Genomic DNA, 22,693 nt, shown 5'->3' with positions numbered 1-22,693 from the left:
ATTCTTTAATATTATTTTCTGAGTTAGGTATTAACTGATTATAACATTTAATATGGTTTACTAATTGAATTCACACTTAAAATTGACAGAAGTAGTCTTTAATTACTAACTATAAGTATTAATCGATAATTATAAACAAGTAGCTACAACACATTATAATTTTTGTAACTATTATTATAATTTTGTGATTCAATTAAATATTGAATCGCATTAGACATTGCTCAATTCTGGTTATTTTTGAAATTTAAATATGTACAACAAATGTATTAATAAGGATAGGGCTCCGATGAAATGTAGTTACTATACTGGCTTGGCGGAGGTTAAGTAGAAATCATGAATGCGCATGCGCTTAATTTCAGAATCATTTCCCTTTCCCTGTACCCCGCAGCTTCGTTATTCTGATTTCCAGTTCGCGTTTGTTGCCCGTGAAGGATGCCTTCTGCCAACCCTAAACTAGAAAAACAGGCCTCTACGGAGACCGTAGAACCTATACGCCAAGCGGTCATCGTTATCGAACATAAGATACGGAATCTTGAAAAGCGTAAGGTAAGTAAATGAATCGTATTCATGCCGAGTAACACAGAAATCTATCTGTCAGTTGATAGCTTTCACGGTCCTATCCGCCATGATTGGATGCGCCATGTGCTCACGCTCGAGAATTCACAAGCATCTAACAATTATACTAAGATCAAATAACCCTAATCATGGTAGTTACTAGTTGATCCTTTTTCATTAGCGTCATTGTGCAGCGGTATTACCATTTTTCGTTTGTTCTCATGCCGGAATTTACTTACTGTAAACCTCGTGTCATGGCGGTATCTTCCAAAGTTGTGCACAAAACTTTGCATGACACGCTTTTAAGCCGCTACCGGTGTGCGAGATTCTGTAATATTATTCTTTGTTTAGTTCAACGTTGCTAGTATCATCTTGAATGTTACCTTTACAAATATATATTGTAATGTAACAATAAATTTTCGTTTATTCGTCTTCTTTTTCGTATTTACGTATATATTTTGTTTTTACAAAATATGTTAATTGTCCGTGATTGTACAGTGTATCCTAAAGCAATTCGCTTTTGTTTATTTTACACGCCTATATACTTTGCAACACGTTGATATTAGACTTATTATTTGTATCATTGTGGATATTTCGAATACTATAATATAATTAGATATGTATATGCATAGGATCTTTCAGGTTTTAAGTGGCAAATTTTGACAGTATATTCTATGAGTTTAAATTGGAAAAAAATGTTATATAAGCCCAAGTCGTTTAAAGTTTTTTTAGAAAATTACATCAAAACTACAAGATGTGAAATGAATAATGTAGCAGTGGATCTACAATATTTACATTTAGTTGTTAATGCAAACTATGTTATTCCTTATTTATGCTCATAGCATGCACTGACAAGATCTAAGAGTTAAAGCCTGGGAGTACCTTGTATTTATGTGTATCTATGTACATATACGTGTCCATGTATAGGCGAAGTTAGAATCATACAAGGACCTACAGAAAAATGGAAAGGAATTGAATACTGATCAAAAAACAGCCGTAGTCAAATATGACGAAGTATTACAAATATTGGAGAACACGAGAGATTTACACAAACAAATTGTTGGCATTGCTCAAGATTCGGTTAAGCACCAAAAAAAAATGGCAAGGAAGGAAGCGAATGAAAGAATGCAACAGGATATTGCAAAAGTAAGTTAACAAGCATATTAACAAAATTTCTATTTCATAATATAAAATTGTTGGAAAAAATTTGTCGAACATTTTGCATGTATGTATGTGCATGTGTCATAGGTGAGAGAAGTTCTTCTTATTCAAGATGCTTTGATGAACATGGGAACAGAATCTGTTAGAGAGGATTTCCTTACTGGGAAAGATGGTACTGTGAAATTAACAGAGGAGGATTTAAAATATTTGGATAATCTATATAATGAACTCTCAATGAAACATCAACGAGAAGAAGGTGAACCAACTTTTCTCCAACAAGTACAAAAAGTAGCAGAACATTTTGTGCTCATTGTTGAAGGGAAACAAAGAGAAGTTGTTGGAACAACGTATAACAAATTAAAAGAAATGATCACTTCCATCAACCAATGTGGCTATTTCGACCAAGTTCATGAAACTGAAACTGCCGTAGAAGAAGTAAGTAGCTTTTATTTCCAACTGAAATTGAAGTATAAGATTATGAAAAATATATTACCATTTATTTATAGGTTGTAGAAGCAATCGCAGAAACACAAGTAACAGATACTCCAGTACAAGAGCAACAAGTCAACGAAGAATATACTAGCAATGAGAGACACATTCCACCCGAGTCTATGATTCCTATTCCCAATTTTCCAGTACAAGTTGCTTCACTTCCTGTGGTTTCTGGTACAGCCCCAGTTTCTGGCCCTATTCCTGTAGTGGCACAACCCATTCCACCACATCCAGCTGCTGCACCAGTTGAAACATCATACTACACAAATGCTACAGGGTTTGTTCCTCAACCACAACAACAACAGCAGCAGCCACAACAACAACAGTCTCAACAAACCCAACAACAACCACCACAAGCCCCTAGAATTAATGATGTTATAGGTACACCAAATTTCTTTTTTCTGCAAGAATCTGAGCTTGATTCACCAGATGTAACGTCACAGGCACCTATTGTTTCACACATTCCTGCTGCTGTAAACGCACCAATTCCTTCACAAACATTTACAAATCAAAACTTTGCTAATTCACCGGTAGTAGCGCAACAAGTGATATACCAACATCAACCACCACAAGATATATCCCACATACCTGGTTTCGCCAATCCTAACCCACCTCCACCTATTCCAATGCCGCCATCTCATCAACAACCGAATATGCAATATAGTCCACAACATCCTGCAAATTATCAACCACAACAACAACAAACTTCTTCGCAACAAATACCGCAACAGACACAGTCACAGAACTTTGAACATCAGCAAGAGAGTCAACAACAACCTACCGAGGTATATTAAATAAGAACGTTCATTGTGCAAAGTGAGGCATGTGATTAGAATTAGAGTAAGAAATCCATGATTTTAGAAGATATTTGAATTTCATTTATGTGCAGAATAACAGTTACATGTTCCACTTTGTATACTTGTCAGTAATTGTGCAACATCAGCGGTGCGATTATTTTTCAGGAAAAGACAGATGAAATCCAAGACGAAGTGATAGCACCAGAATCGGAATTAGAACAAACAAATGAACCTGTAGATTGGTGTCAGATGACTGATCCTAACGATTGGAATCAGACAGATCAGTCACAACAGCCCGCACAAGATTCACAGCAACAACAACAGCAACAAACGTCTCAGCAAGCTTGGGGAGATCAACAACGCAGCGGATATAGAGGCAGGGGTGGAAAGAGAGGAAATTCTAATGGATATAATGCAAGGGGTAGGGGCAGCGGTTATCAACAAAATGGACGGAGTGGACAAGGTGAGAAAAATGGGCAATGCAAATGAAAAGATATTGTTCTTTTGTGTAATTTTGACAATATTCATAATATTTCAGGAACATATTATCGTAACGATAGTAATTATCAAAACGGTTATCAACAACGTTCCTGGGGAAATAATGAAGGTAGCGGTGGTTATAATTCTGGCTATAAAAGGGGTGGTGGTGGTGGACCGAGAGGAGGTCTGCGAGGTGAACGTGGCATGGACAGAGGTAGCCGAGGACAGTTTCGCGGTCAAAGGGGAGGAAATCGTGGCGCGTATGCACCCCGTGGTAAACCCCACACGCAACAGTAATTAAATCGCGATAGAACCATGCACAGTGAAACATTATAATAATGCTGTAAGATCAGAATTCAGTTGTCTATTTATGAAAAAGCCCAAGTCGTATGTCAAATAAAAACGAAGTTTCAACTAAACTTTGTGCGTGCTGCTAAGTGTAAATTTTAACATTTAAAACTAGAACCTTAACGTTCACGAACGAGTAATTAATTAATTTGACGAATTAGTTTATACGAATTTACTCGGTTAAAGAAACGGACGACAAAGGGACTGAAAATGTGAGTTAAAAGAAAGAGATGGAACACGCATTTAGCATATTTTAATACGGCTTAGGATATTTCTAAAATAGGACAATGAATAACCAAAATTTTGCATTTGAATTTGGTATCTGCGAATATCAGGGATAAAACCTATTAATATTAACAAGAACATTATGCAGACGTAATATTGTGATATAAGAAGAAATCAACCAAATTCAGAAGTGTGAACCCACCATGCAAGTATTATTGTGTTGTGACAGAAGGCAGTTTTCACAGGGCAACAACAGCTGATCAACAAAGATTAGAAATATAATTTTATTATAAAAAAAATACAAAAAAAATGAGAACTCGTACAAGCATTTCACGTAAAGACACATAAGAATGTATTTAAAGAATAACGTTAAAATGATTACACGAATAGATGATCTGCACGACCATCTCTTTGTCTTGCGGCGAATCGTTCTAGAGAATTTTTTAAGGTACCAGAAAAAAGAGGATACAGTGAGCAATGCCTTCTAGCGCTATAATATCTTCTTAATTTCATATTCCTTTCGTGGTCTATGAATTTCTGAAGCATTTAGAAAGTTAAAGTTGTCGAGATTTAGTAGTTGAAGGAGAAAAAAGTTTTGCGTAATACACGCGAATCTCTAAAAGCGTTGTTCATGAAACTTGTTTCATGATTTATGACGAATTACGTAGCTCCCTTGATCTGTTCTTTTTCTGTGTGATTCCGAAACTCTTCACGGTCGCCTCCGCAGCTGGTCAAGTAAAAGAGATTGCAGTGCAATGTCAAGTTTACGAAGCAACATTACCTAATTTTTTTATCGCAAAATATATGATTATTTTTAAAAGAAAAGAAGCGATAGTGCGGAGCTTTAGCAACTAAGTCGAGTGTACAATTACTGACTAGAGCCAGAGAAGGCGTGTTTGTATAGTGCGCCATTGACAAAAGCTACGCTCATACCACGCCAGACACGTGATAAGGAGTACCGTATTGTATTTCGTTTGTACATTTGTGTTTAATCACCTCCATCTACAGTTATGTTCGAATATCCTATGAATACCTATGTATCTTCCAAATAAAGATCTAATTCAACCCTGCTAACTAGCCTACCGACTGTTACTCAGCATAAGAAAGAGCGTTCTATCGTTCTTTGGCTTGTTCTCAGAGAAAAAAAATTGAATAAAATGTTTAATCCATTGTATTTCTACACTAATATTCATTTTAATGTTTATATCACATATTTTTCACTACTTCAAAAAATAAATTCAACTTTGCGCTTTTGTTATTTTAATACGCATTATACCCTTATTGTGCAAACCAATAATATCTCAATTGGCCACCGTAGTTGAAATATGCTTCAAATTGAAACTAGTTTCGTGGAGCGCTAAACCGCTCTGCTCGTGAAAGATTTTAGAATGATGTACAAAAAACTGATAACTTTAATCAATGGTACTTTATTATAGAGCTCTGAAATGTACGTTCTTTGACTACTGAATTAAATCTGAGGTTTTCCGTGGAGTTCTGCATTTTCTTCCAGCTTCTTTTCCTTCCCTCCTCCTTAGCCAATAGGAAAATTAGCTAGGCGCTGATGAATTTGCTGGACGTTGATTTGTCGGGCGGTCCGTCTTCCGGTTGCAGCTCGAAGGTGGTTGGTAGTTCGACGGTGCGCATGCGGGTGGGAAATCGCGGGAGTCGAGCGCGTAGGGGTAAAAAGCCCGCCGAAATGAACGGTGTGGGGGTGTGCCACGCGCGAAGATTTCGGCTCGAGGACTGAGTGAGAGAGAGAGAGAGGTTAGAGAGAGTTGCGAGAAGTCCTTGTCTAAAGATTTACGACAACCTGTACTTGGGAGATCCGGGCTTGTTATTGTGACTCGTCTATTTTATATGAAATTGGAGATGATCTTAGGAGAGGCTACGTGATTTTCTCTACATTCCTAGATTAGTTTCGCTAAATAAAAGAAACCAATGAAGGTAGAATAGATCCATGTTTACATACATTTCTAAACTGATTTTATACTGTTTGTTCTTAAAAGTTTAAAATAGATTTTAGATTTATTAGAAGGCTGTCCAGTTTATACCCTTAAAGGGCATGCAAATGGTACAAGCATAACTGCGATAACATTTTCTTTTAATGGTGAATTTTTTACTTCTGGTGGAGCAGATCGCCAATTATTAATCTGGAAAACTAACTTTACTAAAGATAATATTGCTTGCAAAGATACTGGAAAAATAGTTTCATGTGTTAAGGAAGCTAAAATCAGTGATAAAAATGAAAACTCGGAAACCTCATGAATAAAGTTGTATTACGAATGGATCTTGTCTATCTAAAAACTTCTCCGATGCTCAATTTTCTATTTACTCAAATAATGTAGTAGATGCACTCAATGACCAGGTACAATCATTACGTGATACTATTATTTTTTAGAACAATGTCTAACAGCATTAGAGGAACAGTTAAGAAAATAAACAATTTGCATTTTACTTATGAAATCTAATTACTACAGTTTCTATGTAAATTGCTAATATCTTTTTTTAAATTACTTCTCTTAAGTAAAATGATAATAGAATCGACAAATAGTATTCACCTAACGTATATATAAAAAATAAGTTTATGTAAAAGTATTTAACAAAGAATCCAAAAAACAGATTTAATTATGGATGATTGATACAGTAGCAATAATAGTCCAAAACCAAATGTCAATGTTAAACATTTAATTGAATAACATTGGACACTTGGAAGAATACTGTGATTTCCTAAAGATATTTAAATTTCATGTATTCCATTAAGTATGACATTATATTATAGATAAGAAATTACAATATGTTTATATGCTCAATATATTTAACTTAATTTAAATAAACAATTACTTTTTTACTCCCAAGAATTGACATGCCTTTCCAGTTGGTTTAATAACATTTAATATTTCGTCGGAAGACAGTGTAGTTGTTACCAGTAGTTTCTTGTCTGCTAAATCAATCTGTATATTATCAATACCTATAAATGAATATTTACAGACACAAACAAAGTAAAAGCAAAGAATCAAACCTGAGATGTATAAGACGTATATTAATTCATACCTTCTTTCTTAGAAAGTACGTTTCTTACAGCCTTAGAACATCCATCGCATTCCATTTCTACGTGAAATTCGTATACCTGTAATTTTTTTTAAATTTTCGTTTATTCAATTTTAGTATAAATCTTATTGTTACATTACATTAAAACTTAAATTACCTGTAATGCCATAATGATAACTGTATTTATGCATATATTTTTGATTTGACGTGACACTTTGAAACTACTCTACATTTACATGACCAGTGATGAGAATCATCATATGGTACTCGTACACGGTACAAATCTCATCACACATACGCGGCGAATGTAGCATCAGTGTGGTAGAACTTTGGGTAAAATGGAGAGCAACGAGTCCTATTCCTGCACATTTCCAAGCCACAGCTTGATCCGTTAGCGAGACTCGATATAGAAATTTTCTTTGCACTGATTGGCTGACGATTCTTTGTCGAAACAGTAACTACTGCGTTTAAATGCACAGCAACATGGAGGGAATGTGCGCGGCAGTTTAAGAAGTAAGAAACGCGTGTTGAAATACGTATCATTACTGTATAGCAATGGGTTCTACTCCTGCACATTTTTCGTGTTTCCTAAGCTGGCTCGCACATTTCCACCGTTTTATTACTCATCTAGCTTTGCGTAAATATTTAGAAGGAGAACGTGATACGATGGAAAGAAACAGAGCGATACCTATCAGATTCTATGTGTGGTTGTTTATATGAATGGGGAATCTAGCTTGCCTTACTTTGTCGTGCTTGCGGCCTCACTCTTTCTGCACATTCTTTCGGTTGGCGCGCCATCTGAAGCACGCGTCGGGAAATTCTATTTGTAAAAGAACGTTTAAATAAATGAGATCTGTTGTGTCGAATGTATTTGCGAAGGCTATTCAATGTATTTTGAGATAAATATGTACCCTAGAAATGTTTTCACAAATTCACAGAATCTGGCTAAGGTTATCATTTTATTGACATGAATCTAACAATTAAAAGTTGCCAATGATACTACTGAACGCGGGGTTATTAAGCTTATGGAGGAACATAATAAAATACCAAAAAAGGAGGAGGAAAAACAATGTACACAACAAATTGTATCGGAACATAGAAAACAATTTCCCAATGTAATGTGTTTCTTGAAGTTTTATTAACTTCATACATAAATTATTAAATTTCGTGATCAGAATATATGTAACTTTTATAAATTTCATGCCTTTTTGTAATTATTTTTATTTTTCCTTTATGATGACAAAATCATGTTACCAAATTTATAATATATACTTACTCCTAATATAGTTTTGCACATTCAGCCATATTGCTCTACAATTGTATGAATATGTAATTCTCTTACTATTCCAGTTAATTTATTAAAATATTTCATCATTTGGTGTATATTGGAATAGAATTTTTTGATAAAAAATAATATAACATTATACTTACTTTGAACTACATTTAATAAAATCACATAATGAGTTTAATACATCAATGTATGTATATGGAAAGTTTAGTAGAATAGTTACATATTTATACTGAGACTAGTTTAATACATCTGATTCCTTAGAATCAAATTTAATGAGAATAGTATATGTATTAGCATTTACTTGTAATATTACGTTTTTCAATTTATGGGAAAAGGAAGACAGTTGTACTACAAAAATGTTCTCGGATTAATTTACATATAAAAGATGGCTAACTCGCATGTACATTTACATACATGATTGTTTTTACGTGCAACATTATTATAAGTACATACCCTTAAATAAATGTTAATGATAATTACCGTATTACATAGTATCAAACGTCTTTTGTAATTGCTTTAATACAATACAAATAAAGGTCGCAATTTTTCAGTTTTAATATTAAATACAAGCTAATATACCTGAACATGCAAAACTGAACAAGTATAAGAAATCTTTTTCCATGGAAGCTCAATGTTCCACTTGTAAAATTTAATTAAAACATTTCAACGAATAAATCCATTAAAAATTTTTTTTACAAGATTGGAAAAATTGGAAGCAGTCGATTTGAGAAAATATATTATTTATGTAAGTGAAGTAATACACATTTTAATAGTCCTTCAAGATAATAAGTCCAGCTTAAAACTCTGCGTTTTCTTTCTAGGATGGGTTCACAGGAAGAGTACTTAAGTTCCAGAGGAGTAATTGGGTTATAGTCTGATGGCAGAATAATTATGTATCCACCGTCAAAGAAAGCAGTAAGTGTTCTGAATGGCTCTACCACTAGATACCGATGAACTTTGATGTTCCACGACGTTGTTTTGTTGTTCCAGTCTTTCTAGGGACTCGATGCGCGTTCTTATAGAACCTCCATATGTGCGTACCTATGTAATTAAGAAACACAATTATTTACTTCAAAATTTTTTCAATAAGAAAACTAAAACTTTTTCTTAAATTTTCTGGAATTAAAAAATTGTATCTATCTGACGCAATAATGAGTATTTATAATTCTTTTATAAAATAATAAATATTATTGGAAAATTAATGGTTGCATCAAATTCAGGTTTGGGGATGAGAATATATATGTAACCATTAAATTAAGAAAACCAGAAATTTTAAGAATACTTTTTATTCAAGAGCGAGCTCCTTGCCCCACGGTCATACTTGTCAAGCACCATTGACTTTATATTATTCAAAAAATTCTTCAACACTAAGAGTTGTCACACATTTGACATGAGGCATGTAGAATTTTTAATAACTGGACCTGCTAAAATACTAATTACATGTTTACCGATATTAGTTTACATTCTGTTAAGTCTCCACATTCGGATTTCAAATTCATGAATCTGTCTGCTCTTGATGTACAAATGATAATACTACAAGAAAAGCAAGTAAAATCCAATAAAAGTAACAAAGAACAAATGTTCTTAGGACAGTGATGTTCCAAATATGTGAAACTCGCGTAAGCTTATTTTAACCCAAAAAAGTAAATCAGAATTGAACGTTTTTGTGATAAATTAGACACAATAAGAAGTAACATTATATACTTGGTATGCGTGAAATTATGTATAGGAAAAGAACGTGAATAATTACACGTTATTCAAGTTTTCGAAAAACCAGAGTAACTGATAACTATGGGAAGCACATTACATATTTTTACAAAGCTGTACAACTTATTAAGTAATTATTATTTACTACCAAGGATAATAATAAAATTACAATAATTTCTAAATAATACGTTAACGTTAACAATATAAAACAATTTACGTTTTAAACAAAAAAATAATAGTGTTCGAATACTTACAAAATAATCCGAATATGGCACTACATGAACTACTAAGGAACTGATGAAACCTTTGTGAACACACGAATATCAATTTAGTATGTATGTATTTCCAGCCGCACGAAAAATGGGTGCATCACTTTAGTTGGTTATTTACTCACTGTCTGTAGATTAGACTTCAGACTGTGGGTGTTGGCCACTCGCGTTCACTCAAGAGGAGTTAGACTTCCACTGCTGACTCTTACTTCTCTGGGCTCCAGGACTGCTGGGGGTCTTCTTTCTTGTAATTGTTGTTGATTCGATCCAGATATATTGTGATGTCCTGATCGGTTAGTATGATTTGCTACCACAAATTCTGTCAGTGTTACATCAGCAGTTCCACCGGATTCAAGAGGTATGGCATTTAGACGGAAATGTTCGAGCATATCGTATATAGCAGGAAAGCATAGATGCTGAACTCGACAATGACCCTGATCATTTAGCGTCATGCGTAAATGCTGTAATGTAATAAATACTGACAATAAAAGACCTTCTCTTATATAATCTAGTTTAATTAAACAACAATTTTACCTTTGCCCTGCCTTGAAAATTGAAAGTTAATACAAACTCTCCTTTTCTAGTTTCGCTTTGACGAACAAGAAATACACCATGACCATTAGCAGCACTGTGTAAGACAAGGTGTGCTGCGTCTGATCTAGAAAGAGTACCATGAAACCATGGATATTCCCTCAAACTGCTTGATAAATCTGTTTCACCTTCGTTTGTAGCTACTATAACAAAAGTTAAATTTTCTTTAATTTATTATTCATGCCACATTGAATACTTCATACATAAGAATATATCTTATTTTTGTTAGGAAAGTAAACCTTACTTTGTTCAATATCTTGCTGCGACGAGCACAATTCCAAATTACTGTTACTTCTTATACGAAGTCTTAGGGGTACTTCTGGGGGATTGTTGGATGCCTCATCTCCATGATCATGAGCTGTGGTTCGAGAACTTTTACTAGCGGAATTAGCTCTCAATCTATCACTTTCGTTATTAATATTTAGTGAACCATGCATCAAAGACTCTGTGGTAGCATCCGCACCAGAACTGGGATTAATGGAATTTTGTTGTACTGTGCGCATACAATATTTAATAGTAGCTAACCATGACCTCATGTCATTCGAATTATGAGCTTCTATAACAAATTCCATATTCTGTGTTTTTAACACAAATGTATTTTCATGATCTGGCATTTCCAATGCAGTTGTTTCTCGAGCTTCTGTTATTGCAGAGCAAAATACACCACTACGTGGTTTTACTGCTTTTGGAGGAGAATAAAATTCCAACATGTAACCACCAATGGCTTTTATCAAAGCTAGTCTTGACTTTTCCCATTTCTGAGATCCATCAATATTTTCACCCATCAAGGAATTAACAATACCTTCTTTTCTACATTCTACTACGATCTTTGATAGTTTTGCTTTTGAATGCTTATCTCTACGATGTTCGGTATGAGATAATTCCACTTCATCGCTTTGTTGTTTATGGAAGAAACTTTTTCCCTTTTTGAGTCCTTTAAATGACAGGCGCCTGAAAAAGGGTTTATGTACAGGTTTTGGTGATATTGCATCTCCATCATGTTCCGAATAATCACTGAATTCTTCATGAGATGAAGCATGAATAGTAGTACTATTGTTCTGATTTGTAACATTAACGTCTCTATCATTGATGGTTGTGTGTCTTGCATCATACAAAGATGGTGATCTGTAAGTTACATTGAAGTAAATTGAGACTGCACATGTATTTTCTATTAGGGTACAATGTATAAAATTATGTTACTTGTCCGAGAAACATATAAAATCATGCATAAAATAATGAAAAGATGTTCTTTAAGAATTAAAGCAGACCTGACTGTCCGACGCAAGTATTCCGTTTCAAAATGTTCGCAGAAACTTTCGACGAATTTCCGTAAAAAGTCACGATGGGAAAGATTTGATCTGGCGCATTCGGGTAGATTTAAACTGACATAGGTACAAAACGCTTTGGCAAAATCGGATGCCGAAGCGCGGGCGTGTCTCTCACAAAATTCTATCCAACCAGGTGCAGCTTCGGGCGACACGGCAGCCGCCGGCGCCGTTGTTGTTGTTGGCGTAGCCGTCGTCGTCGCTGTTACTGTTATCGCTGCCGTTGTAGTCGTTATCGTAGATGATATTATTGCACTGGTTATCGGTGTTGCCGCAGTTATGGTATAAAAACTCATTACCTGCGTCTGTCTAGCGAAGGGGGCTAAGGACCTCTCCTTGCCACTACACAGCTACGCGAAAATCTTTACACAACCACGAATTTCTATATACAAAGAGCATACCTATATATGTACATACAATTCTGAATCTCTATCGTACTCCTTCTCTTCTTCGTATTCATACAATGAAAGAAATGAAAACAAGATCCCGATCTAGCAATTTTTACTATTGTTTTCATACAAAACTGTCTTCAACTAGCGATATCAGTGACTAAATCATTGAATGCAATTGTTTTTGAAAAAGTATAAACAGATGCTGTTTCCATTAGTAAAGTAATATGAACCAAACAGAAGTAGTTAATGATTCTTTCAATAAATTACGAATAATCGGTACACTGTTGGCGCAATATATCCGTGCTTTTCAGTGACGGTTGGAATCTTTGTAAGAGTAAGCGACGCCGACGATCGGCTCTTTTCTAATTCTGTCCAAAAAACATACAACCCTACACAGACAGCAAATTCAAAGAAGCGACCGATACATATCTCTCTTACTTACACAATGTTAAACTCTCTCCCCTACGACGTACAGTTGGTATAGAATCGCATGTTTTTCGGCTAGAATTAGAAGATAGACCACACGTTAGTTGACGTTGCTTGCCGCTCACTCTCAAAACAGAAGCAACTGTAGTCGCTCTAAAAGGCAACTAAGTTGTTAGTATGTATATGTAAATACATATGTATCTAGACATACAATGTATAATGGCGCGAACACCACTTTGTGTTTGGTGATCCTTATTAAAATACATATAACAAAATGAATCAAATAATTAACTACATTATTTCGTTATTGAATTTCTAGCAATGAAACGTTTGTTTTGTGAGCATATATTTAATGACACAATGAATTCGAGAAATTAAAAATTAGACCACAATAAAGTATGTGTTGCTGCGCTACAATATGGTAATATTAGGGAAATTGAATTCGAAAACTATATTCGAGAGAATATCTTCATTTGTATACTTTCGGAAAATGTTTCCATCCTGAATCGCCAAGCATAAGATTTATCTTATCGGAGAGAACGATTCATTAACTTTTCTGTTCTTTTCTTTCAGCCAATAGGAAAAACAGAATTTTTGTTGGGGCTAGCTGGATGCTCATTATTCATTTCATTCCATGAAATGAGATTACGAAAAGTGGCACCATCATTAATTATTAATGTTTATGATATGACAATAATGGTAAAGATAATTTTAAATAAAATATATTGTTGCAATATTTTTCATTTAAGTTACTTAGTTTTTAAGAACTTAAATCACGTCTGGAAACAAAATACAAGTAAACACGCTTATAGCCTTGAATTTATTGCCAAACTTTCTTCCAGGAAAATCACAAATGAGATTGGATGATGTCAATGTATTTCTTTCTATTGGCAATCCATTGAAATTGTCCAATACCATTTGTGAGGTCTCTTCTCCGCAACTTGGAGCTGTTTCTGAGCCGAATCCCTAACACCATTGGACACACTAGACTTCGAGTAGAAATATCAAGAACGGTCAGGCGCCTGAGATCAAATTCTCTCAAATGTGACGTCACAGATCAGAAGTTCAGCAGAGTAAGGACAGATGGCAACGTAGCTGACCGATGCGACGTAACCAATCACAAACGTAAGAACGGCAACGGACACAGGAAACAAAACGAAACTGCGAGCCCCTCAAATATACGTCGGTTTTCCCCTTCATTAACTATATTAGTAAGTTCCTTTGTAGCGTAGCTCCCTCATGGAGAACTTAGCGCGCAAAATTACAGAAGTGAATAAAGTGTGCAAAGCCAATAACAAGCTAATGACTATAATTTTTCTCAAAATTGTCATTTAAAAATTCAAGATTTCGAAACAGTCGTATTATCATAGTAAAATAAAAAATATATTTCCCAGAAATTTTAAAAACAGAAATATGTAAACGGGAAACAATTTAGAAATAAAAAAGCTACTTTTACAAATTAGAACAGAAATTAGCACAGAACCTGTTTTGGATATTACAATGGAAATAGGAACGACAGAAACAAACTATTATTAGTATTATCGGGATTTGTAGGAAAGGAAAACATTGTATTAATGAAAAATACTATGGTGTGAATAATGCGCGGTAAAGTGCTCGTTGGACTCTTAGATCGCCACCATTCGGTCCTGGAATTAGGACGCGGTGGTGGAGACATCACTGGGGTCAAGTTCATGCGGTCATTTCCAGAATATTAACAAATAATAGGAGGACAGTGCGCACAATAAATACTGTTATATAAATTGGCTTTTAACGCATTGACTTTATTTTGATGTTTTTTTTTTAAATCTCTTCGATATAAAATTTGTGTCTAACGATGCCACGCACTCAACTATCTCACAGTTAAGGATCGTTCTGTCCTTCGTTTCTCTTATATACACGACTAGGTCTAAGGCCGTAATTCAACGTGTCTTTCTCAATACCATAGCATCTGAAAGTATTCGTTTATATGTCGAAAATACATAATTAAATTAATTGTTTTAATAATTTTGAATCTTTAATACAACACATTCCCCACAATTTACGCGGAAAATTTAAGTTCTTATCGATTTTTCTTGAATCATAATGCATATTATTTGAAAGGAAAACTAAATTATAAATTAAGCACTTTGTACGGAATATAAATTTGGTTCTAAAGTTGGCTTGTATATTTAAATAGAATCTGATAGGAGTAGAATTTTCCGTTAAAATATCGCTCGTGAAGTTATGATCCGTATTGTAAAGATCAGTTTGACATCAATTTGAATAAAGATGTAAACGTGGTGAATATTATTGTATTCGTGTGTGTGATATCAAAATTTCGTGCTACCAACCTCCGAGCGATTAAAAATTAAATTTTGAGTACAGGATGTTCACCTCTCTTAACACATACACAGATGCTTTTCTGTCACAATTGGTCATTTCGAACCTCGTTCTCCCTTTCTTTGCTCTTACATTTTCTTTAATTCAACTTAGTCTCTCTTTCGAGAATCTTGCGCATCAATATCTCATAACAAAATCCATTGTTAACAAATTGCGAAATTTGTAACTGCTTGTTAATTTATTCGCCATTGTCTTTCAGTATCGCAGAACTAAATGCAATTTGTTTGAATTTAGAAGAATCGTATCAATCTATATCCATGCTTTCCATTCATTGCAGTGAACTGTTACGTACGAAAGCACGAGCAGAAAAATATGCCATGTACTCTACTCTCTTTGATATCGTTTTAATCATTTCTTGGTGTAAAAAAGAACTTTTTATTTGGAGTAGATTGGATCTTCGAAGATAACGCGCAACACCAGCCTAGTAAATAGTGCTCTGCACCAATCTTTACATAGTGTATTTTGGCTTATCAAGTGTTTACAAAGTCATGCGAGCTATTGTGGTTGTAATGTGCCTCAATTTTGTAATAGTTACAGTCCCTCATTTTTCTTTCTCGAGATATATCATTATTGTGTAGTATTGTTTAAGCACAACCTGACAATATACTCTTTCGTCGTATAATTGGTTGTTGATTTTCTATTCACATTTCGCTTTTTACTGTAAATTGATCTTTAAAATCGCGATTTTATCTCTTTGTTCCTTTCAAATATTACATTTAAATTAATAACTCATAGCCTTGGATAATAAATTGCATCGAAGCATGCTTTGTAAACATGCTTTGTATTAAATTGGGATTGAAACAATGTTCGAGGGACAAAAAATCACTGCGGGCAGTTTATAATTAACTAACCCATATTTCAAAGGAAAAAAAAGTCACTTTCAAGATGAATAGCACTTTGTTTCGCGTCAACAATATCTTAATCTATTCGTAAAAGCTGTTCTCCTTTGTATTATCCTTCATTGCTTAAATTCGTCTGAAAGGATGCATTACTTTTGTTAGAAAAGATACTCGTCTTTATCGAGAAAAGAAATACGTAGTATATCGATAAAATGGATATGCAACTTGCATGGCTACTCGTAAAGGTATATACGTAAATCGATGTTGACTGCAAGCAATAAGTGAAAGCTTCGTTCAAGTGTCTAACGCCATCATGAAAGTAACTTAAATTTATAAACCTTAGTCTATTTCTGCAGAATACTAATAGTTCTTTCTTCCTTTGTCCATATTAGATCACAACTACTGATTGTGCGGCAAAATTACTGGTATAGTTTGTTGCGCTCCAGGGGGTGGCTGCGTTGGTAGATATGGCATGTGCTGTGGTGGTATTGGTATATGAGGAGGGATTATAGGACACATTATTGGATAACTTGGAGCATGACCTTGAGGAGGTGGTGGAGGATACGAAGGTTGCGGAGTACCAGGAGGATTGTAGGTGCCTGGGGTGTGAGGTGGATTAGGATTGGCTGGAGAGGGGGTTTGACTCGGTGGTTGTTGGGCGACGTGTGGGTGAGGATGCGTATGCGGACCCATATACTGAATACCAGGAGCCTGCGGCCCTGGCGAGTCATGGTGGTGATAAGGTGTTGCCATATGAGGTGGTGGTGGCGGTGCCTGAACCATCCGTACCATTTGTTGATACGTTGGTTGTCCGGGATAAGGTACCTGGAATGGTGGGTGCAGTGGAGCTGGTGCCATTAAAGGCTGTCCAGTGGCTGCTACTACTTGCATTTGAGAAGCTATGTCTTGCGCGCGATGTTGCGCGTGCATCACTGGCACTGAAATAATCAGAACGAGATACACTGTATATTGACGACATATTCCGAAATATCAGATGTAGAAATCAGATCTTTCCGACGTCAAATTAGATTTCTCTAAATTTTTCAAGAAATAAACAACCTCTCGCGATAGTTTGACATCATTCAATTTTTAAACTATTACAATATCATTTAGGAAATGCATATTTAAAATTGAAGATCGAACAGACATCATTTCTACACCTAATAAAATTCACGTATTTTCTACAGTACGACGAAAAAATGTGAATTAAGACAAATTAAAGAGATGAAACAAGATGCGGATACCTAGATACTGACCCTTCCGGAACCTTGTCACAGGTTGAGCTGGAGGTTGACTAAACGCAGTCGGTGGTTGGCTAGTCATAACGTATGCTGGCATGACTACGGTTGCAGGCATTGTTGCGCCAGTATATTGAGGCGTTTGCGGAGTATGTGGTCTACTGGGTGTCGGTGTACTTGGTGATCGCTAAAAATTTTTATACGTACAATAGTAATTATAATTTACTACTCCTTTTGTCTTGTATTATGATATACGTTTTGTCTTTGACAACTATGTTGAATAATTAATCGGCTTACCGGTGTAAAAGGTTTAGTATTCGGATTAAATTCTTTAGCATTTGGATTCAAGGTTGACTTCTTGAAAGCTGTTGTAATTTTATCAACAGCTGGTTCTTGTGGCGACTGCGATGCAACTGGTGTATTTGTTGGAGTTTGTTGTTGCTGTTGTTGTTGTTGCTGCTGCTGCGACGATTGTGGTGGACTCGTCGATCTTACAGGTAACGGTCCTGGTGGTGGTTTACTAGTCACTACAGTTTCTTCTTGAACCGTTTGACTTTGATGTTGCTGTTGTTGTTGCTGTTGCGGACTCGGATGTTGTTGTTGCTGTTGTGGTTGTTGTGGCTGTTGAGGTGTCGTATGTTGATGTGATGGTTGATGATGTGTTTGAGTAATTTGCGAAGTAGGGTGAGAATCCTGTTGATGTTGTTGTTTTCTTGTTACCGATGGTGTATCTTGTGATTGTGAGTCTGTCAATTTAAAATCTGTAGCAAACTGTCGCAATTCGGAATGTTGTTCGTCTCTGCTACGAGGAGTTGGAACCTTGAATGATCATAAATATTGCAGTAAAATAGAAAGAACCTTTTTCACTATCGACAGAATGAAGATTCAATTACCTTTCTATGGTCAGGCTTGTGCGAAACGATTTCGCATCGTTGACCCTCAACTGAATTTTGTTGTTGCAACTGAACGTGTTGCTGATGCGACGATTGTTGTTGATGAGAAGTAGCAACGTTCGCTTGCGGAAATGGTGCCGGAGGTGCTTTGTCCGCTTGATAAACTTGCTGTCTACCAGGGCGTTCGCGTTTCTCTGTATTTATTTTAGACGACGAAGTTTGCTGTTGTGTTGGAAAGCTCACTTGCGGTACAGAAGGGGTTGATTGGGATTGTTGTTGCGTCTGTTGTATCACAGGTACTATAAACATAATGATAAGTCACCTCACGAATACTACCGGGTAAAAGGGTTAATATTATCTTTTTAGTAATTAATCTCTTTGTGAATATTATTCTTTGGTACCTGGAGGTGGTGGTTGCGTTGCTGGTGGAGGTACGAATGGTGGTGGAGGATTATTATATGTAACTACTACTCCGCTCGGTGGCATCCCCATATTTAAAGACACCGGATGTTGAACAGAGGGGTGACCACTTTGCATTCCAATGGGAAGATTAGAAGTTGAAGGAATGTTTACATTTACGTTGGACGGAGGTTGCTGATTAAAAATATTTTTATTTGTTGATCCCGGTCCTGGCGAAGGTGGAGGTTCATTGGATCTCATCAATTTCCCGCTATTTCCGTTCTTTTTCTTTAACGGAGGAGGAATATATTTATCGTTAGGTCTTACCTAAAAGCATCAGTTAATCAAAATTAATCAAAAGCAGTTAACCCCATATATAGGTACAAAATAATAACAGTAATAATAAACTGTACCACAGCTGCAAATCTTTCCTCTTCATCACCGTTTTCAAGTTCTAATCTTGCTTTGTGATTCGGTTGTGATTCTATTTCATTTGCTATCTCTGCAGCTTTTTGTTCTTGTTCTTTGTAATCCTTTGTATCTTTTCTTTGAAGTGGTAAAGTATAAGCAGCCAATGTCGGCTCATATGTTGTTTGAACTCCATACTTTTGTTCGTTTTTGCGAAACATATCGTTAGCATCCCATCCATTCTAATAAAAATTACATGCAGAGATTTTATAAAGCATTACTTGTATGATTCAAATATATTTACGTACAATTTAAACTAGTTTTTCTATTTGTATACTTACAGTAGTACCATCTAATTCTAAGTCGTCACCATTCATAGTTGGAGGAGCATCCCAAGGCTCTAATTCTTTTTCACCAATTACACCATTGTATTTACTAATTGCAGTGTCCGTTTGGAAAGTATCGCGTATAGCGTACTCCAAATCAACATCCTTGGCAGACATGGTAATAATATCTTGTGGTTTAAAAATCAGTTTCTCTACTACACTTTCTACACTTATTTTACCAGAATCTTCTACTCGATGCGCCATTTCTAAGACAACATCAAACTGGCTGGAGAATGTGCGAAAAATACCTTCATATATAGAACCATTTAGCGTTTGAATCTGTAGTAATATAAATAAACACAGTTGAATATCGTTTTTTATATTTAGTGCAACAAACAAAATCTGTGCCAGATGTATGTTTTTCTTAACTCATGTTACCATTAATGAGTAAATAAAAAACTTCCTTTGTTCTCAATCAATACCTGTACAATGTTGCCCACATGACTAGTTATCGCGTGCATGAAATGAGCATTATTATATACACCTTCTGCAGCAACACATCTCTCCTGTGGACCACGAGCACGCGGGGATCTAAGATGTAATAAGCATATTGTAAACAAATTGCAAATGTAATTATATAATTTCATTATGGAAAATGTTCAGCAAGCAAACCAACAAATTTGGTCAGTATGTTTGGAAAATTAATGTATATATAAAATGTTACATAAATGATACTTATATGCCTAGTTATTTTGTTAGATTCATATGATTTGAAATAAATACTTAAGAAAAACCAAGTATCTTGGATGTGTCATTCCATATGTTGATAACAATAATGGACTAAACTATGGTGTTTATATCATCTTTTACTTGAAATAAGTTTCCAAACAAAATCATAAGTTTATCGGTTTGATTGTGAAACACTTTATCTATCGTCTTCCACACATTCCATGGAAAAATTACCATTAACAGGAGGGAAATATATAAGTTGGAAAAATACAGGGAAATGAAAGACAGAAAGAAATTGATAAAAAGGAAGAAAGTAGGTGGGTACCTATTAGTATTAGAACGGTTCTTTCTTTTGCTATTCATTTTGCCACCAGAGGAGGATTCTTCGCCACTGGTTGGTGGATTTCTGCCGCCGATTTGTTGCGGGCCTTCTCGTTTCCTAGTGGGGACCGGAATTTTGACTAATTTCCCGGTAACCGCTCAACGTCAAAAAAATATGATTTTGCTCGAACACGTCCCGCTACGGGAGAAGAATTGTTGCACGCGTGTTTCTTTCTTTACAGTCTCCTCGTTAAATACGGGAAATCGGAATTCGAAATCTTGTTCGACCCCGAAACGATTGACAGGAGGCCGTACTGGCCGTAACAACTATCAACATTCACGATCGTTTTTAGGTTTTTTAATCACGATCGTTTTCTAGGTTATGCGCGAACGGTACGGTTACCTAAACACTTGTCTGCGAAAGTGTAGCGCGTGCGTGACTTTCGAGTTCAGACAAACTCGAGAATGCGAGCAAAGAAAGCAGGAACACTTGGCATTCGTGGAGACGTACGGGGGAATACGATGTCTACCCGACACGACACGACACGACACTACACGATATCTTGCTAGCGCGTGACGTAACTCGGTTCTTCTTACGTAGGGAATCACCTTTATGGAATTTCACGTCTACGGAGTTTAGAAACGAGTGCTGCTAGCCTTGAACAATGATTTTGGCAACGATACAGTATTTTTATTTAATTAATCAACATGTGGTAAACGATAAAACTTAGCACAAGTCGCCCGATCAACCTGATCCCGGTGACTGTCGGATACAGTCGCCACCTGGCGTGAAACCAATGGACGTCGCGATAAAGATCATTCGCGTCCGCAATACACTTTGCTTCTGCTCCTGTGCCTGGACCTGGGCTTGGGCCTGCGCTTGTGCCTGAGCTTGAGATTGAGCCTGAATCTGAGCCTAAGCCTAAGCTTGAATCTGAGTCTGAGCCTCTGCCCACCTTTGTCTGCCTTGTAGCACAGTACTCACAGCAGCTTCGTCTCCATCGCGTGTCGCTGTCGTCGCAGTCTACATTTTCTCATCATATGAAAATGAATCTTTAGTTTATCAAATGTTTTTCAGTATTGACTCGCAAACTGGCTATAGTGATCACCTTTTTACATAAGCGTTCTCAATACATGCATTTACAAGCATTTCATATTTGTAAAACATTCCTTTAAAAATATCGTATAATAACTAAGATTAAAATTGTGTCGAGCTATGTATTTCCAATTTCGGCGCGGCTAATTTTCTAAAACGATAGGGCAAGCCTGGGCTATTGATTGCTCACTCACAGGCGCCAAACGCGGCAATTAGTAACCCCATTATTATGCCTAAACTGGGCATGATATTTTAGCTATGGAAAAGAAATTGTATTTTACCCTATATTACTGTCGGAATGAAGCCTTAAATTTGAAACATGTACAGTTGTAGTATTGCAGTATTAGAGTAGATAGTACATGAGATCCGCCATCTTGTGACGATGCCTTAGTGCTGCAATCTGTTTCTTATATGGCAAACTACACTTGATATTTGAATTGAAGCAACTAATACACGCATATAGAAGAAATCCGTATACACACATGTGTTCCAACTTGCAAGGATTCCGTATCGGTCGTTTTAACGTTTTAGTATCGCAAGGAATAATTCAGTAGTTGTGTTTTCAAAAGTCAAATGTATGTTTTATCAAAATTCAAAATATCGACTTTACGTTAATGTTAAATAACTACATAACTGCACGATAACCTAAAGGTTGGATTAGTATTCTAATTTAGCTGTAGGGTGCGAAACTAGTGTGGCCTACCAAGATGGCGGATACTCTTGATTGCTTTTGTATCTCCTTATGCTTTGACATTTTCATACATATGAACCACCTGATCGTAACTAGACACTTTTTAGTGATAATATTTTTGTTTAAAAACTTAAAGGTGCTTTCTCATCAACGAACATTTACAAACAAATAATTACATACTAGGAAAGTTAATTCTTATTATTCATGAGTTGTTCACGAGATGTTCCTCGAGTGCTAATGAAGATGCACCTTATTTAAACGGTGAAA

General features: G+C 35.7%; 4 protein-coding genes across 11 annotated transcripts; 1 reads left to right on the top strand and 3 right to left on the bottom strand.

The window, feature by feature from the left end:
* The first annotated feature begins 389 nt into the window (after positions 1–389).
* On the top strand, positions 390–5,322 carry Capr (caprin family member). The gene is made up of 6 exons (XM_078192475.1): positions 390–546; positions 1,483–1,701; positions 1,804–2,151; positions 2,223–2,993; positions 3,171–3,468; positions 3,544–5,322. Exons 1-6 carry the CDS (start codon positions 433–435, stop codon positions 3,780–3,782), a joined length of 1,989 nt encoding a protein of 662 aa, XP_078048601.1. The 5' UTR covers positions 390–432; the 3' UTR covers positions 3,783–5,322.
* Positions 5,323–6,653: 1,331 nt separating this feature from the next.
* Positions 6,654–7,443, bottom strand: LOC144475985 (copper transport protein ATOX1 homolog). Its single transcript, XM_078192476.1, has 3 exons — positions 7,264–7,443; positions 7,110–7,185; positions 6,654–7,026 (listed from the first exon to the last, which is right to left on the bottom strand). Exons 1-3 carry the CDS (start codon positions 7,273–7,275, stop codon positions 6,896–6,898), a joined length of 219 nt encoding a protein of 72 aa, XP_078048602.1. The 5' UTR covers positions 7,276–7,443; the 3' UTR covers positions 6,654–6,895.
* Positions 7,444–8,220: 777 nt separating this feature from the next.
* Positions 8,221–13,259, bottom strand: Lnk (SH2B adapter-like protein Lnk). Of its 5 annotated transcripts, none has more exons than XM_078192852.1 (6): positions 13,124–13,259; positions 12,233–12,671; positions 11,209–12,089; positions 10,908–11,107; positions 10,583–10,834; positions 8,221–9,438 (listed from the first exon to the last, which is right to left on the bottom strand). In XM_078192852.1, exons 2-6 carry the CDS (start codon positions 12,583–12,585, stop codon positions 9,301–9,303), a joined length of 1,824 nt encoding a protein of 607 aa, XP_078048978.1. In that variant the 5' UTR covers positions 12,586–12,671; positions 13,124–13,259; the 3' UTR covers positions 8,221–9,300. The 5 variants fall into 5 exon arrangements, 4 of the variants coding, with proteins under 4 accessions (XP_078048978.1, XP_078048977.1, XP_078048980.1 ...); XR_013494984.1 differs by adding an exon at positions 10,359–10,408 and having other exon boundaries at positions 9,300–9,438; positions 10,499–10,834; positions 12,233–13,226; XM_078192851.1 differs by having other exon boundaries at positions 12,233–13,226.
* A 1,589-nt stretch (positions 13,260–14,848) lies between these two features.
* LOC144476047 (uncharacterized) lies at positions 14,849–21,589 on the bottom strand. 4 transcript variants are annotated; one of them, XR_013494957.1, is made up of 10 exons: positions 20,644–21,589; positions 20,072–20,180; positions 19,605–19,928; positions 19,269–19,505; positions 18,858–19,182; positions 18,457–18,755; positions 17,861–18,382; positions 17,570–17,750; positions 15,438–17,263; positions 14,849–15,055 (listed from the first exon to the last, which is right to left on the bottom strand). XR_013494957.1 is itself a non-coding variant. In XM_078192603.1 (9 exons), the coding sequence occupies exons 1-9, from the start codon at positions 20,679–20,681 to the stop codon at positions 16,725–16,727; spliced, it is 2,574 nt and encodes an 857-aa protein (XP_078048729.1). In that variant the 5' UTR covers positions 20,682–21,589; the 3' UTR covers positions 14,849–16,724. The 4 variants fall into 4 exon arrangements, 3 of the variants coding, with proteins under 3 accessions (XP_078048729.1, XP_078048730.1, XP_078048731.1); XM_078192603.1 differs by having other exon boundaries at positions 14,849–17,263; XM_078192604.1 differs by having other exon boundaries at positions 14,849–17,263; positions 17,582–17,750.
* Between the last annotated feature and the right edge of the window lie 1,104 nt (positions 21,590–22,693).

The sequence above is a fragment of the Augochlora pura genome, chromosome 10 (assembly GCF_028453695.1).
Source record: "Augochlora pura isolate Apur16 chromosome 10, APUR_v2.2.1, whole genome shotgun sequence".
Taxonomy (NCBI): Eukaryota; Metazoa; Arthropoda; class Insecta; order Hymenoptera; family Halictidae; genus Augochlora; species Augochlora pura.
The sequence above is the reverse complement of the archived record's forward strand: the minus strand, read 5'-3'. Positions and strand labels throughout refer to the sequence as shown.

Bases quoted from the DNA above. Each gene is read 5' to 3' on its own strand.
- Capr (XM_078192475.1), top strand. From the start codon at position 433: ATGCCTTCTGCCAACCCTAAACTAGAAAAACAGGCCTCTACGGAGACC. The intron at 547-1,482 runs GTAAGTAAATGA...GTCCATGTATAG, and splicing joins GGAATCTTGAAAAGCGTAAG to GCGAAGTTAGAATCATACAA. The intron at 3,469-3,543 runs GTGAGAAAAATG...ATAATATTTCAG, and splicing joins AAATGGACGGAGTGGACAAG to GAACATATTATCGTAACGAT.
- LOC144475985 (XM_078192476.1), bottom strand. The intron at 7,027-7,109 runs GTATGAATTAAT...ATTCATTTATAG, and splicing joins CGTACTTTCTAAGAAAGAAG to GTATTGATAATATACAGATT.
- Lnk (XM_078192852.1), bottom strand. From the start codon at position 12,585: ATGAGTTTTTATACCATAACTGCGGCAACACCGATAACCAGTGCAATA. The intron at 11,108-11,208 runs GTAAGGTTTACT...CTTTTGTTATAG, and splicing joins GCAGCAAGATATTGAACAAA to TAGCTACAAACGAAGGTGAA. The intron at 10,835-10,907 runs GTAAAATTGTTG...ATTACATTACAG, and splicing joins ATTTTCAAGGCAGGGCAAAG to CATTTACGCATGACGCTAAA.
- LOC144476047 (XM_078192603.1), bottom strand. From the start codon at position 20,681: ATGAATAGCAAAAGAAAGAACCGTTCTAATACTAATAG. The intron at 18,756-18,857 runs GTACCAAAGAAT...TTATGTTTATAG, and splicing joins AACGCAACCACCACCTCCAG to TACCTGTGATACAACAGACG. The intron at 18,383-18,456 runs GTAATTGAATCT...TGATCATTCAAG, and splicing joins ACAAGCCTGACCATAGAAAG to GTTCCAACTCCTCGTAGCAG.